General features: G+C 40.7%; 1 protein-coding gene across 1 annotated transcript in view; it reads right to left on the minus strand.

Annotated features, from left to right (window-relative positions):
- RNF150 (ring finger protein 150) overlaps positions 1-8,636 on the minus strand; it is a 51,175-nt gene extending 42,539 nt beyond the window's left edge. Inside the window, exons 1-4 of the mRNA XM_031553251.1 lie at positions 8,601-8,636; positions 8,001-8,109; positions 7,371-7,621; positions 176-247 (exon numbers count right to left, since the gene is read on the minus strand). Of these exons, the coding sequence (XP_031409111.1) occupies positions 176-247; positions 7,371-7,621; positions 8,001-8,109; positions 8,601-8,636 (468 nt within the window). The remainder of the gene's footprint in view (positions 1-175; positions 248-7,370; positions 7,622-8,000; positions 8,110-8,600) is intronic.
- Positions 8,637-16,005: the final 7,369 nt, after the last annotated feature.

Raw genomic sequence — 16,005 nt, forward strand, 5'->3', positions numbered from 1 at the left:
CTCCTCCTCTCCCTACTCCATTCCTTCCATAAATTACCAGAATTCCTTCCCTACCTAGAGGACGCATGTGAGCTTAATAAGCAGTTGCCACTTCTGTTCTTCCTCTTTGTCCTGGTGGTCGGAAGAAATTCTCAGTGCAGTGATTCATTTGGTAATGAGCAATTGGAAAAATTACCTTATCACCTTTCCTGATTGTTCTGACTTGCAGCTTGCTGATTGCTTTCTTTGCAGCATCTCCAAGCCGGCGCTGTAATACAAAATTTGCTCTTAATCAAAGAGTAGCTCTTCATGAAGAATTCATTTTTCCTCCTTAGGTTTCTTAATAATCTCGAGTAACTGCACATGAAACCAGACAGTTCTGTACCGATGAGGTCAGTCATGCTGTTATTCAGAATAAGTGCACAGTAGGTATTTTAGGCTTGTTGGTACCCCATGGCTGATGAGGCAAAGCTATGCTAATTCAGTTCCAGAGAGGACTGCACATGAGCCTCTTGTGATATTACACTATGGCAACTATACTATTTCAGTGTGTAGCAATATACTTAACAAGTCTGTTGTTTTGGTATCCCACTTCTTTCCTCTCCTTTTTTTAATCACACTTGCAAAAAGTACATTTAAAAATGAGGTCTGGGCTGGTAAGCGCGATGAATGCTGGACTTAAGATCCAGGAGGTCTTTATTCTTACTTGGTCCAGGATCAATTCATGTTACCCAGCAAAATTTAGGTGATAATTTTTTTTAATCAAGATGAACACAGACTATCTTCAGTTCGTTTTTTTTTTGTTTTTTTTTGGTTTTTTTTTTCCTTTTTTTCTCCTTCATAGAAGTAACGCAAGGTATAAAAATGAGGCAAAAGCATCTGCAATTTCTTACAGGTAAAACAATATATAGTCCCACAGAACATCATATTCATACCTAACAGTTTGCTTTTTCTTTTCCTTTCACTATAGTGACCATAAATTCCTTAGCATGTGACATTTCTGACAGTACTGTGCTGGCTGGGCCACTGTCACTCAAGATTAAAGTAACAGCTGATGCAAAACACTGTTCTCAAAAGCTGAAGATGAGGCTAAGAATGACGTGGGGCAGTTCCCACAATCGCAGCTCCGTGGAGCTACCTCTGCAGGCTTCTGAGCTTGTGCCTGCATCAGCACTCCAAGGGCTTGGCTGCTCACTGTGCTAACGCAACAAGGAGACTGGGCGACAGACTCACATGCTGGAAAGGTCTCAGGGAGGTCATGAGCTCCTGCCCCCTCTTCAAGGCTGGGTCAACTTCAAAGTCAGACCTACGTCCAGTCAAGTTTTGACTATCTCCAGGAAGGGAGATTTCACAACCACTGTGGATAATTTGTTCCAGTGCTTCACTGCTCTCGCAACCTTTTTTTTTTTTTAAATCATTATTACACAAGGAGAATTTCCCTAGCTGCAATTTGTGACTATTATGCTTGTCCTTTCTCTGTGCATCTTTGAGTCTGACACTGCCTTCCCTCCAAGCATGCACCGTGTCAACACAGGCTGCAGGCAGAGCCCTCAGCCTCTTCCTCTCCCAGTTTACTAAATGAGATTCCCTCCACCTTTCCTCATTCATTGCACCCCAGAACATACTGGCAACCCTCCTCTGGGCTCTCTTCAGTTTTTTCTTGCCTGTCTTGCACAGGATCACACAGCACACCTACTCCCATGACATCCTGTTAGTTTTATAACAGCGCGTTCCAAATTGCTAACCGTAAATGACTTAAACTCTTCTTCTCACCCCCTTTTCCCATCTAATTTCCAACCATGTGCTGTTAGTTAGGCGGGAGATTTAGGAGCTCTGGTGACTCAGAAGACATTCAACTTTCAGAGCCGGGAACACTGCCTGTGCTGGAATTCTGAGGGCATGTCAATGGGAAGGGTTTCCAGCTGGAGGGATGAGAGCTTGAAGCCAAAAATGGGACAAAGCTGAACGCTGCCTGTAAATTGAGACCTCATCATCACACAGATATGATTAATAAATTACCACTTTGTTCTTTGGATTCAATTAAAACCACTATTTAATTTAGAGGGTGAGTTTATTGGATTGGAAAGACATAGAATGTGTGTAATCCTGAAAGCAGCGAGCAATTTCAGGCCTGGCTAAAGAGATGAAAATGATCTTGGCTATCTCATAAGATTTACATATGTGCTTCCCAGCACAGCTAATTATTACATGTGAGGGAGTTCCTTGTAGTTACACATCTTTCCTGTGGTACATTTTTCTCACAGTCTCCCTTCAATAAACAGATCTGACAAGAGCTGGAAGCATTTCTTGCCAGCTATTTGTTTCTTCAATGTAAATCAAAGACAGACTGATAACACAGAGCGAGACAAGAGCCATTGCACCCTACTTCAGGAATTGCTTGTGATTCCTTTTTATCATTATTATTACTTAAACTAATGAAATGTCTCAGTTCCTTTTTTTTTGCACGTTCTTCAAGGGGATAGGACAAGATTAAAGACTCATGTACATCTTTGATCTGCTTGTTTTCATGTTTGCTTTCTCTTGTCTATCTTAAATAGACAAGTTCATGACTTAAATGCAAATAAGAATTATTTAATTTTTGAAAGAACTTGGAGCAAAGTTGTACTTCCAAAGGATTCTTCTATTTGAAGAAAAGGCATGCTATCACCAATCATTGTCCCTAGAAGATAAGAGGCATTACAATAGCTTAAGGGTTTAAAATGAAGCTTAGAGATTTATAATTATAAATCCCATAATCTCATTAGCAAGACTGCAACATTCGATATTGGACTGGAAGGAGTTAAGAGTATCAGATGCAGTGGTCTTGTGGAGATGATGCTACTACATAAAAGGTAAGGACAGTAGCATGGAAAGCATCACTCATCTGCTCCTGAGGAAGTAAATGACAGAAGACTGCTTCAAATCTGATGTCTCTCTCCAATGGCCCAAAACTCTCCCAAGAAGTCATGACCAGCTGTTTTCTTCCTCAGAGAAATGCCTGAACCTCCATACGTTGTCAGTTAAATACTAAACTAGATTCTTCCCTGGATATTAAACCACGACTTGCAGGTCCTTAGTGGAATAATTGCCTGCTTTGGCTTTTGCCATCCCGCAAAAATCATGGAGCTCACTTGGTATCAAAATGATTTTACATAAAACTTCTTAACAAGAAGCAAATTGGAAGAAACAACATGGAAGAAATCCTGCCAACAGATGCGGAACTCAGATACCTCCTGCTTGCTGTCTTCCTATCCCATGGTTCACAGACAACAGAAAGGGATCTCTGATCTCAGAAAGAAACACTACTGGTGAAATATGAACTGAGACACATTGATGTGATATTTTACTTTTTAAAGCCCGTGTCCTGGCTACTACAAGGCTAAGATGGCAAGTCTTGCTGACAGTTGCTGAATGACCTCCAGGAATTCACTTGTCATGTAATAACTAACTGCTTTCAATTATTGTTTGTATCAAGCAACATCTGCCACCTGATGTTGCTTGATACAAACAATTCCCATAGTCTTTCATGGACATGATGACAATTTCATTTTCAGGAGGGCCTCAGGAACAAGCTGCTGAGGAAACAGGTTGACTATACTTTTCTTTCACGAAATGATTTGCTTGATATCAAAAGAACATAACGCTGAGCATATCTACTTCCTGACCACTTTTTTGATGGTAAAAGAGAAATAAAACTTGGGACTTTCATGCATATGAATATTACCCTACCTTCTACTTTAACACATATCATACAGTCACCTGTCCTAAAGACACTCCTAAAAACTCAAAACATTAAAATCAAAATTGAAACGTAACCATGTTTTCTATGACTGTAAGAAGCATGATTGTATCTGTAGATGACACCCTAGCTGCAGAAGCATAACCCCATAATGAAAGACAATTTTAGGCTCCACTGCAGAAATTCCCAACTAAGTTTACATTCATATGAATGGGCCATGGCATGCAGTGGGAAGCCTTGCAGTCATGGTTCTCTACTCAGCTAAATCAAGCACCTAACTGGTTCTCCTTTCTGGCACGTGAACCTGGATTTTGCAGAGAGGGTGAAGGAGAGTGATGGTTGAATATAAATATATGTGCTATATGCCCAGGTTTATATGCCCAGGTTTCATTTCACTAAGGAGTAAGAGGAGAAATCCAGGAGATTCTTCAGTCCTCCTATCTGCCTGTATTATTAGCCAGAGTTGTTGTTTTAAGTTAGTTCTTCTTGGAATAAGTGACTGAACAGCAACTTCAGCTATGTATAAGATAGGAAGGAAAGTCACTGTATACGAAAGAGCAGCGAGACAGAAGTGGTGATGAATCTTGACAAAAAGATTTTACAGAAAACCAAAACATAATTACAGTCAGTTAGCTGAGAAGAGGTAAAATGAAACATGACTTAGGGATACTCAAAGTAATCAATGAAAGACGTTCAGAAACCTTGCTTTCTTATAATACAACTTTTTCTGCTGATCATGTATTTACAGTTGGTGTTACAGCTGGAAAGATTACCGTGGTGAAAATGGGAAAAGAAACAAACAGGGAAGGAATGCTCACCTCTATCCAAAGAACTAGGTTCGCGAGAAAGACTCCACAAAGGAGGAATCTCCAGAAAGAGAACCTTCCCCAGTGGCAGTCAACCCTTAGATAGGATCTAAGAGAGATGCAGCCGGGCTCCACCCCCTTTCAGTCGCACAGCTGAATTGCCTTCACCTGTGCTCCCATGGCTGACCCAATCCTTTCCCCAGGTGATCAATCAATGGTTGAGGCCAGGACTCAACAGTTGCCATACATCATATTTTGCAGTTGGCTACCCTGTCCCAATTTCTCAGCACAGTGCCCAAGCTACCCACTCAGAGGCTGGACTGCCGTTGGTAGCAGCCTCGCTATCAGCCAGAGCTAGGAAGAGTATGCATGATGGAAGTTAGCAAAGAGGTAAGTGCAAGTTCTCCTTCAACTAAGAAAATACTCGCCCTCATAAGCTTTTATTTTAATAATGTGGGATTTAAAATCATCCAGATATAAAAAAAAAAATCTCCTTTATTATTATTTTTAAAACCGAAACCTAATTAACGAGTCACAGCTTTTTGTGCTTAGATGAGCAGTCAGTGTGTAGGAAACTGGGTAGGAAACTGATGGCACAACTTTCCCTAAATAGGCTGGCTGGCACCCTCTTCATCTGAAGCTCTGTTTATACCAACATCTCAACCTTACCCTTTGGATAAACTTTAACTAACAAATAGAAGAAAGCACCCTTCTTAATGCTGGCCAGCAACGAAGGCATTTACAACAAATAAGCATGATACCAAATGCAAGCTAGAATGGCAAAAGCTTTTGAGACAAATGACAAAAAACACCACGTTCTAAACTATATCCCAAAAAGCAATAGAACACATTTCTCTTGAATATATCTGAATATCTAAGAACTTTGTGCTCTCATCTTCACATTACAAGATAACATGCTCAAGTTTAAAAACAAAAACAAAAAACATTAGAGGAAGGAACCCTCATGAAAAAGGAAAGAGCAAATGAAGCTATTCTGACAGCTACCTACATTTCTATACTCCATAACCAGGACTAAAAAAGTCACTAACAGAAATGGTTGAATGTTATCCATATGTGTCACTGTTTCATAAGAAAAGAGCAGTAAGGAGATTAAAAGACAAGCAAAACTGAGTGAAGAAAGTATATAAAGAAATTCCAGTTTGTCCTGTAATGATAATAATTATAGCTTTGGAGAAAGAAAAAAAAAAAAAGTAACAATTGCTTAGGAGGTCTGTTTTTTTATTCTTTTCAAAAACAGAATTAGTATCAATAACAAAGTTATCAAAACCTCTGCTCAGGATAATTGTTTGTGCACTCACTAGTCTCATTTAAACATTTCTCCTTTCTGGAAAGAAAGAAAGAAAAGACTGGAAAGGAAAAATGCTTGAACACACAAACTTGTCCTTCCAAACTATGATGTATAACCTGAAGGGTGCTTCTTATTTTGCTGGGTTTCATGTTTATGTATGCCTATTTACACTGCTAATCTGCCTGTATAATTACTTGATTGAAGGCACACTCAGGTTATTCACATGCATAAATCAGGCACACATGATGCCAAAGCATCTGAAAACTACCACAGCCACTACAGCCACAGTGACTCTGCTGCCAGTGATGCTCAAATTCCAGCTGAGATAGTCTCATTTTTACTATTCAAAATTTCATGATCTATATTTAAAAGTAAAATATATTCTTTCTGTCTGTCAATACAGAGCAGCTGCTCTCTATCTCTGAGGATGCCTGAGTTTCAATGGCAGTGGTGAGGGATCCCTATATGTTAAGTTTATGTTTGAGTGCAGCACTACTTTCTTCTACAAGACGATTGTAAACAATCCCAGTTTATTTTTTCAGCAGAGCAAGCAAAGCAGTCTTCCTCTTGCTGGAACAGGAGTTTATTAAGAGTCCAAAACCATCTCTGAATCACAGAGCATTATTTTTCCTGCAGTAAAATGGTCATCTCCTCGGATTTCAGCACTGATAACATTTCCTACTGCACCATTAAAATGAAACGTAGAAGTTTCAGTTTCACAGTTCTGCTGATGCCAAGATTAGTTGGATCCAGTCAAGAAAAGATGAAATTTATCATCAATATCGCTACTAATATTTGTTGCTGAACTACTATAAAAATTGAGGGTGCTTTATAAACCCGAGGGCCTCAGGACCTACCACTCATTCCCACACAATGCTGCTGGCTTCTCTCCAGCTCTATAGGTTTTGTGTCTCTTTCAGGGAGAGGCTAGACAAAATGCCAAAGCCAAAGGTTTAATAATATGGGTGACTATCACTACACCATTTACACGTTCAGTGATTACTGTCAAATGAACAGGAATGTCTTTTCCTTTAAAGGCCCTTCTGAAGAAGCATGAAAATGAAAACACTTCTTTTTAATCTCCTCACATATTGCGAAGCCTTATTTCTTATACATACTTTCACATACCTCATTACGTTTTAGTTACCATTTTGATCATAAGGGTTTTTATTCGTATTCATTCCTCCATTGCTTGGCTATATGTAACAAACTAATCTTTTTACTAATACACGCTATCATTCTTTCTGTTCATTTCATGTGTGTTTTGCACAGAAAAAAACCCCACATCATACACACATTATATTCCTTTTTTTTTTCCTTAATCCCATCTCCACTGACAGAATTCTTGGTTTTCTCCATACACAGACATTTTTATATCCTCATTCTTTTCGCTACTCATTATTAGTTGTTGTGTTTTTGTTTTTTTTTTTTAAACCACACATTTATTTTCCTCAAATTTTACTTCATGGTCATTTAAAATTGAATCCCACAGTGATTATTTTTTTGGAATCCAAGCCCCTTGGCAGGACTAACTCACCTGATTTCTGTCCCTGGCATTTGCGTAGCGGAATCGCTGGATGTAATAGAAGACCAGCCATGCCAGCGAGATGATCATCAGCACAATGAAGGAGATGGAGACAAACACCACGGAGGTCCGGCTGACGTACTTCTGCAGGTTTCGTGTCCCAATTGTTATATACATCATCACAGTGATGTTCCTCTCCAGGAGGCTCACTATCTCTTTTCCTTTGGGTTCAGGAATCATTATTGCTACAACATCATCTAGGCCTGTCAAAGAGAAGAGAGAAAAGAAACTTTCATTAGAACAGCTGAATGCAAAGTGTGGTAAGGCAATAAAGCAAAAATAGTAACAAAAAGCTCCTCTTTCTCCTTCTGATTTTCATCAGGAGGTAAGCTGGATGGATGCGGTGAAGTTTTCAACCAGAACCAGTTACACAGTTTGTTCCTATAAAGCTGATCTGTGAGATACATAAAACACGTTTCATGGTTTGACAAACACAGACATCCAATTCTGCTGAGGCTTATCTAGCAGAATTGTGCTGTAACCACCACAGAAAGAGAGATGTGTTGGAGCTAGCGTAATTCCCTCTGCACAGCCACAAAGCCCCTCCAAGTTTCCACTAATACCAGAAGTGCTTCCACTCACCGATTCCCACAGGGCTGCAGTTGTTCTTCTTGCTCCAGGCCAGGGATGGGAGGGAGCTGCAGGGACAACAGGATTTCCACACAGAACCGCCCTGTGCCACCAAGGCACTCTACAGCCTGAGCCCACCCAGGTGTTTAGGAGCCATACTGAGAGTCAGCAGCACCATTTTATTTCCTAAAAAATGTTACTGCAGGCCAGCTCAGCCCCTGACATAGTTTACAGCACACCTCACAAGGGCATGTGTCAGCACAACCAGTGTAGCAAAGGGGCTTCCATTACTAGGATGGTGTACCGTCTTCCTGCTATCCTGTCAGCCCATCTGAAGCCACAGCTCTATGGAATTAGGCCCTTTCATGACTCTGCATCATTTTTCCTTTATGCGCAGTGCTGGTTTTGTTTTATTTGTGTTACATGCTGCTGAAACTGTTTTCTTTTCTTTTATATGCCCTACATACACAACAAATAAAAAACTGAAATTGTCTGGGATGAGGCGGCTTGTTAGATGCCTCTTCTAGCTCTGTGGATAAAAAGAACTCCTTTATGGTTAATATTAGGCATATTGTTCTTTCCCTTCATAAAACAAATGTATACAATTTTTACAGCTGAGCTATATTTTGCAATGGTCAAATCCGGCATTATACCAAATAGCTAAGTACCAACAAGATGTACTTGAACACAGAAACATGCCAGATACAATAACATCTACATCGACCATGAACTGGAATTTAGAGGGGAAGGTACAAACTTGAAAGGAAGGGTTGAAGTCAGAGAAATGAAGTGGAGGTGAGTGCTTTGGCATTTCAGCTGAAATCCCAGGAGATCAGCTGGCATGCTGTAAACTCCACTGTTTTCTGTATTTTGACTGTGGAAGGAAGGAAGACAAAAAGCCACCTACCGCGGGACGTTCATAGACATGGGAAAAGATTGCCTACCAAAGCAGCAACCTGCAACCTCACAAACAGCCACAAAGTACCCACAGCAAAAAATAAAAATAAAAAATCCCACAGCTGAAAAAACTGAAATTAATTTCATCAATTTCTCTCAAAAGCCACCATTCTGACCTCCTTGCTTGTCCAAACAGCCATCTAACATCATCTGCACTGTGATGCAGGATGTGGTGTGGAAGACATTATCTGAAAGTCCATGCTAATGGGAGGAACAGACGCAAATATTTTCAGTAAGAAAATACAGGTAGCATCTTAACTGTTAAGATTATCCTTAACCTAAAATGTCTCTTAAAACATGCTTTAACATCTTTACCATGTCTAATGCATCTGAACAGTGCTCAGTGTATTTCTGGAGAAATATATATAATGGACAATGGTTATACATGACACACTGCACATTAAGAATCACATTCAACTAATAATGGGATTAATATACCTATAATAACAGGGATTTCACAGTAATGTCCTACCTTCTTTCTTTAATTTCAAAGACAGACAAAAATTCTGATCTCCTGGATAAATCTCACCTCATTCCTGCTCTTCAGCACCTGCCCTTTCTGATCAAAGTACACCTTTCAGTCTTGGATTCGCAATGGAAGCATCATGAAGTGATGTTCCATTGGTAAGAGTGGAACCACACGCATACCTTCTCTTTCTCGTCCTTCCATCTCATTGCTAGGATGATCTACTGCCACCTCTGGCCTACGGCCTTTCACGATACTTTACAATACAAGATACTAACTATGTATTGCCACGGACGTATGCTAAACAAAATTGAAATGCAAAGTCAGAAGACAGCTATTTGCAAGAGACAGGCAGCTGCTTTTATTTATTCAAACTATATATTCAAATTGTAAGCTACCTGGTTATTTTCTTGGAAAACATTACAGTTGGTAATGCAGCATTCTTGGAAAAAAACAACAACAACAACAAAACATATCAGCAACAAATAATAAGCAGGAAGATTCTTTTTAGCACTTCATGATAATTCCTCCAAGGCCTTATAGAAAGGGCTAATTGGTCAATCAAGCTATTAATTTTTAATCTCAAATACAAATAATATTGGGAAAAAACAATAATTACCAAGTGTTTATTTTCCTTTCCTCCCACACATCACAACATGATCAGTGTTTCAGTATCTAGTGGCATGTGGGAAGCTCATATATATATAGGAAAACTATACATATTCTAGAAGAGAAATAATGTAAGGAGCCATCAATCATAGAGATGATTTCTATGCTCAAGTACACATTTGTTCAACAGACTTCAGAAAAAGAAAAACTATCTGGTAATATGTACTGATGCTTCTCTTGTGAGTTAGATGCTAACAATGCCTTTCATTACATCCACAATGGCAACTGCACTTTGTGGCACTCTTGTTACCTAACACATTTCTTTTTCTGGCCAAGATTAATGCAGACTTTGACATGATTTTTTAAATAGCTGTCAGGATGAATCAGAGATTCATAAATCAGAGGTATTCAGGCTGCAGTGAATGGATTTTCTTCCTCTTCAGCTTAGGAAACACTTAACATATCGGTGTTCTCTCCTTATATGCCAATAACAAAAAGCAAGCAAGGTAGAACACGAACGCAGGCATTCGTGATGTTTAAACTCCCTTCAGTTTGCTGAAGCATATTCTCCTCACCAAGTATTTCTGAGCGGAGAACACATGCTGCTGATCCACAGGCAGCGATTCAGCTTCTGTGCTCTGCATTCCCTGCTATTATGTAGCTCTGCCAACAGGGCCAAGCTTTGCTGGCTCCAGAGGGGCAATACTGCTACACTCTGTACAGGCTCAGCTTGGCTCCTAGTCACAGGGTAACCCTGTGGCTAATCCATCAGCGGCAGAACAGTCCAACCAAGCCGCGTCTGCTTTGTTCACTTAAAAAGAGTTGTTCTGGAAATAATTCTGAATCACCCAGGCACTGTTCCATCCTGCATGGGTCATCCTGAACTCTCCCTCACCCCAGCCTGCAGGAAAAGGAGTTACATTTTGCCACTGTCCAAGGACAGGAAGAAGGTGGATGTAAAGAGCCTGCAGTGAGCACCAGCTCTCCTCTGCCTCCTGCATGAGGTGATGCTCAGCAAAGCAGCAATAACGTCAGAGAATATTTTCAATGGTGAGATGCGCACTAAAGAAAAATACCTGGGAGAGTCTCTCCAAGCCTTCCTCCTTCCCACAGCACTTGGCTGTGAAGTACATGGCTTTTGTAGCCCTTTCAACTCAATAAATGAAGAGATTTTATGAGCAGAAGATGTATGTAACATTTTCCACCTTGGAAACAGGCTTTGGCGACAACCCTATGACGTTTCTCGATTCTGCTTTGGGAGCTGTGGAATGATATCAAAAATGGTCCTCTGGTCTCTTAATTAACAAGCAGGGCCAGCAGTGGGGGGCTGCTTCTTTACTGCTTTGTCAGTTTCTGATTGAGGTATGTTTCTGATACATCTTAGAAGATTTACTTCTTTACTCTTAGCAACTGCAGAAGTCGGAGAAATAATTAACTGAATTACTTGAATAGAATTCTAGTTTGGGAGGTAGATAGCTCTTCTCCAATATGTCCTAGCAAAATGTCAATACGGATTTCTCTTAAGTTGTCCATCAAAATCAGCTACTAAAGTATTTCCCTCCACAGATTCTGTAACAGAAAACTCAGATATAATTTTAGAGTTCAGAAATTGCCTTAGTGCAACATCACTCATAACCTGGTCTGTGTTGGGAGTCCAGGAACAGACGCCCCACAGGATGGTGCAAGAGCCGAAGCAACTCTTCCTTTGCACCTTCAAGAAACAGTTTCATTATTAGGAATCTATTTCAGTAACTACCACCTATTATGAAGCAGCGAGATAAATGCAGATCTAAACAATTTGACAGCCTGCAAGCGCCCAGCTCAGACCACAGCGTTTTGGAATCCCCACGCAGCAAGAGCCAATTCAAAAGTTGTGCTTCCAACAAGCTCAGCAGCCTGGGTCTGCACAAGCACTGGCTGTGCTGCCACTCATGTGGCTGCTCTCCTGTTACACCCCTGCTGCTGCCGCCTGCATCTGTGCGAATGGATTTTACAGTGCAATCCAGATTAGGTATTTAAAGCAAATTTGGAGCAAAGCATGGACTTTAGGATAGCATTGTTTTTTTCTCTCTTTAGAACAGTAGCTCAGTGGGAAGTATCAAAGAGGAAGAAAAGGAATTCACGCTGATGGTGCCATACTTGTGATTGACTAAGATTGTCTAACCAAGACTGGTGTGCTGGGCTATTCAGAAGATAGGACCTTTTGCTACAAACTTTGTTCTCTTTGAAAATACTACTGCTTACTATCCTGTTTGGTTCCTTTACAATTAAATTACGTGGGAAATAGTATATATGTTAATCGGATGGTATTTCAACTGAATGTTAATGCTGTATAAGTTGTTCTAATATTTCACAATTGCAGCAAGAGTAACATCTTAAATGTTGACAGCTGATGAGAGCTGGATTTTAGTTCTGTTCTTTATGAAAGAATTACAAATCGACCAGCATATCAGCTTATCTCTGTTTTCCTTTCCCTTTATTAATTAGCACAGGCTTAAATTACATTTTTTCGAGCTCAAAAATTACTTTGGGAAATCAAAGCAATATTTTAGGCAAACTTATTTCTGAGTTTCAACTATTTCAGAAAAGTAGCAATGTAAATATCACTTAAACTAAGTCTTGGAATTTTATATACGCCAACTGTGAAGAATTATCTGATTAAAAAACATAATACCCTGCAGGAACTCTCCTTTTTGGGGTATTTGCAGCACTGGTCTCAAATTGAAGCGTCAGTAAATGAGACTAGAGGCAAAAATTGGCAAAGAGCAACATATAGTAAGTAACAGTAATACACAGTTGATATATATCTTAGGTGAAATGACCACAGATTGGGATCTATAATCTCTTGCATACAACTATCTTGGTGCCAGAGGACTTTTCTAGTCCACCAATTTCTGATGAGGTTTCATAACAGATATAGGCAAATATAGGTACTTCAAGGTTATTCAGTAAGGTTTTCCTCACCAAAAACTCTTAAAGAAAAAAGTCATCTAGCCATCTCTGAATAAAATGGAAAGGACCTCACGTGAAAAAAAAACAAGAGGTTAAGTGCAGGACTTTTGTGCTGCAAAACAGAAAGCTACCAAATAACAGAGATAGCCAGGAACCACCAATCACTACAAGGTGGGAAAGCAGGACTCAACATTCACCCTGCTTATATTATTTTCCCATTTTAATTTTTTATTATTAATTTTAATTAATTAAAATTCCCATATTAATTCCCCAGGTACTGTTTTTGTTGCACTGGTTTTCTATGTATTTATTTCACCAAACGGTGGACCACAGGTTAGACAGACCTTTGGTCTTAAACGGCAGACTCGCTTTCATGTTAACTGGGTATTGATATTTGCATCTGCTCAGGACAGAAATAAAATTAAGACAGGTCTTGACAGCAAAACTACAGGGGCAAAGTCAGAGGTCTGATGAAGCCAAGAGGCCTCTCCACACTGCAGTGAGGAAGGCACACCTGTTTCTATGGCCTACAATAGACAAGAGAAGGGCTTGGGCTGAGATAGTTGGTGCCTCTTGCTTCCCAAAGCCCAGTTAGGATCAGAGCCAGGGGAAAGGGTGTATTCTAGGTGCAGAGGCTCTCACCTGGCAGTGAGGGCAGGCTACAGAGCAGGATAGGATGTGTGAAACTTCACCCATTACTTGCTGCCTGCCAGGAAAGGAGGGCAGGAGCATAGCCCTCTGTCCTCACTGCTGCTACAGCGCAGAGCCAAGCCCATCCTAGAGAGCACAGCCAGAGGAGAAAAACACACAGGGGAAGGCCAGAAACAAGGACAGTGTGGCAGCACATAACTCCATCTCGATGGATGGCAGGGTGCATAGGCATGTGAGTTTTCATAGAATGCTCTTTTTTCCTTATTATTCCAGAGCCTTTGCTTTACGGTGACGTGGGTTTTTTCATCACCTCCCATCCCCATTTCCACTTTGCTTTCCTATATCTCTGTTTACAAGCAGAGTGATATTTTCTTCAACTTACCCTCTGCTTTATTTCCCCCTTCTTCTTGGCACTGCTAAGGCCCTCCTTGGTCCCTTGCCCATCTTCCAAAACACTGAGCTGTAAATCAGGTCTCCTTAAAAGGCAAGTGCAGCGTCTCCTGGAAAGAGGAGTGACACCTTTTCCCTCCAGCCATTCCTTTTCCGTATTACAAAAGAAGGAAACTCTTTCACGCAAACACTTCTTTTTTTTTTCCTCAGACAATCCTACTGTCACAAATCATTTCTCTCTGCAGAAGTACAAATATCTAATAGGACAGTTAAAGAAAAAACCCCACTGATGTTAATGACTGGCTGCAGTATTTAAATAACTGATACTGAAGTTTTCTCTTTGGTCCTGAGGTGAACAACAATAACCTCCAGCTGAGATATTCTCGGTTCATTTCTGTTGATGCTGAAACCAGGAGAGGCAAGATGCTTCTGGCTGTGATCTTCTCAGCAAAAAGCAGTCTCGGCCACTTTTTATTACTGTTGAGGGAGAAAGAAATTTCTGTTCATGTTTTTGTAATCAGTTCTGATCTTGTCAAGGCTGTAAGAGCTCAGAATGTATTGACTTCCTCCAATTTTATGCAGAAACTGCAGCAAAGGAAAAAGAAGTAAACAGCTATAAAACTTACAAAATCCAGCTCGGCATGATAGCTGCATTCGTCCTGGGCTTGCTTCCCATAGTCTCAGCTCATCAGCCTGCTGAACTAACCAACACTAATGAATCAGCGTGTTGTTATTTATTCACATTTAATTACAGGAAAAAAAGGGTGGTTCTCTGAGAGGTTTCCCCAGACCCAAGCCCAAACCAAGGCACAAGCTTTGAGGCTTTTTTATCATAGCCAAGGAAGTGCTTAACTATAATCCCTAATCATTTGTTCTGAAGACATCTCTAGAAATCTCCTTTGTTATCTAAACAATATTTGATGACACGTGCCACTTGCTGTAAGTTCTCTGTTCTTGAACCTGCTTGCAATGCTTTGCATTTTTTTCACGTACAAGGTGACCAGAGAGAATCCTTCAGGCAGGTCTTACAGCTAGGATCAGTTTAGGCTCCAACTCATAGCAAAACATGCCAAAGCGATAACCTTTTCGGGGCTGGGGCAACACACACCCACTACCTAAGCAGAAGCCGCCTCGCTATCTTCAGTGGAATTATGCCAAAAGAAACTATGTCTTAAATAGCATCTGAAGTAGCTGCGATAGAGTGCAGTCCAAACACAAGCCAGTTCCAGTGCCTGGCGCTGCTAGAGCAGTATAAACATATTTTCATTTACAAATGGGGAAGCTCAAGCGAACGTGTTGAATGACTTTACAAAGGGTCACTGAAGATAAGTGCACGGCATCTAAATCCCAGCCCTCTGTGAAGGAAAGATGAATCAGCAGAATGGCTGGGGCTGCTCGCATTCTCCCAGGGCTCAGCACAGCCCTGTGCCTGCCCCAGCTACCCTCTCCTCCTGGCAGATCGTCCTGCATAAGGACGCGCACACAGCTTGTCACAGCACCTTGCATTAAGCCCTCCTCCCTTCAAACTACAGATTCTTTCTCGGGTACGTCTGTACCTGGGGTAATTGGGATGTTTGCACTGAATGGAAGAGAAAAATGAGGTCAGTAGGTAATACTGAAACGATGTGGGGAGGTTTGCAGTGCCTCCCACAACGTATTACCCAGGGATGTGCCAGCAGCCAGGAGTAGTGAAAGCCAACACAAAGCACAACTTCCAGCTGCAAATGCACAGTCAGCCCACAGCCAGCTGCAGTACACACCTGGAATTCCTCCTTGCAAACTTTAGCCCCATGCCTTGACAAGACCCGAACACATCTGAAACACAGGTACACAAAGAGCTGTGGAGTAATCAGAGATAAAAACAGGGGAAGCAAATAAACGGTGCTGGAAGTAACAGGAGCTGCTGTTTGCATAATTGATTAACCTATATGGAATTATGTCCTGCTAATAGAGTTTGTGTTTTGTAAAGTTTGCGAGCAAAGAGCATTGAAA

The sequence above is a fragment of the Meleagris gallopavo genome, chromosome 4 (genome assembly GCF_000146605.3).
Source record: "Meleagris gallopavo isolate NT-WF06-2002-E0010 breed Aviagen turkey brand Nicholas breeding stock chromosome 4, Turkey_5.1, whole genome shotgun sequence".
In the NCBI taxonomy this organism is placed as follows: Eukaryota; Metazoa; Chordata; class Aves; order Galliformes; family Phasianidae; genus Meleagris; species Meleagris gallopavo.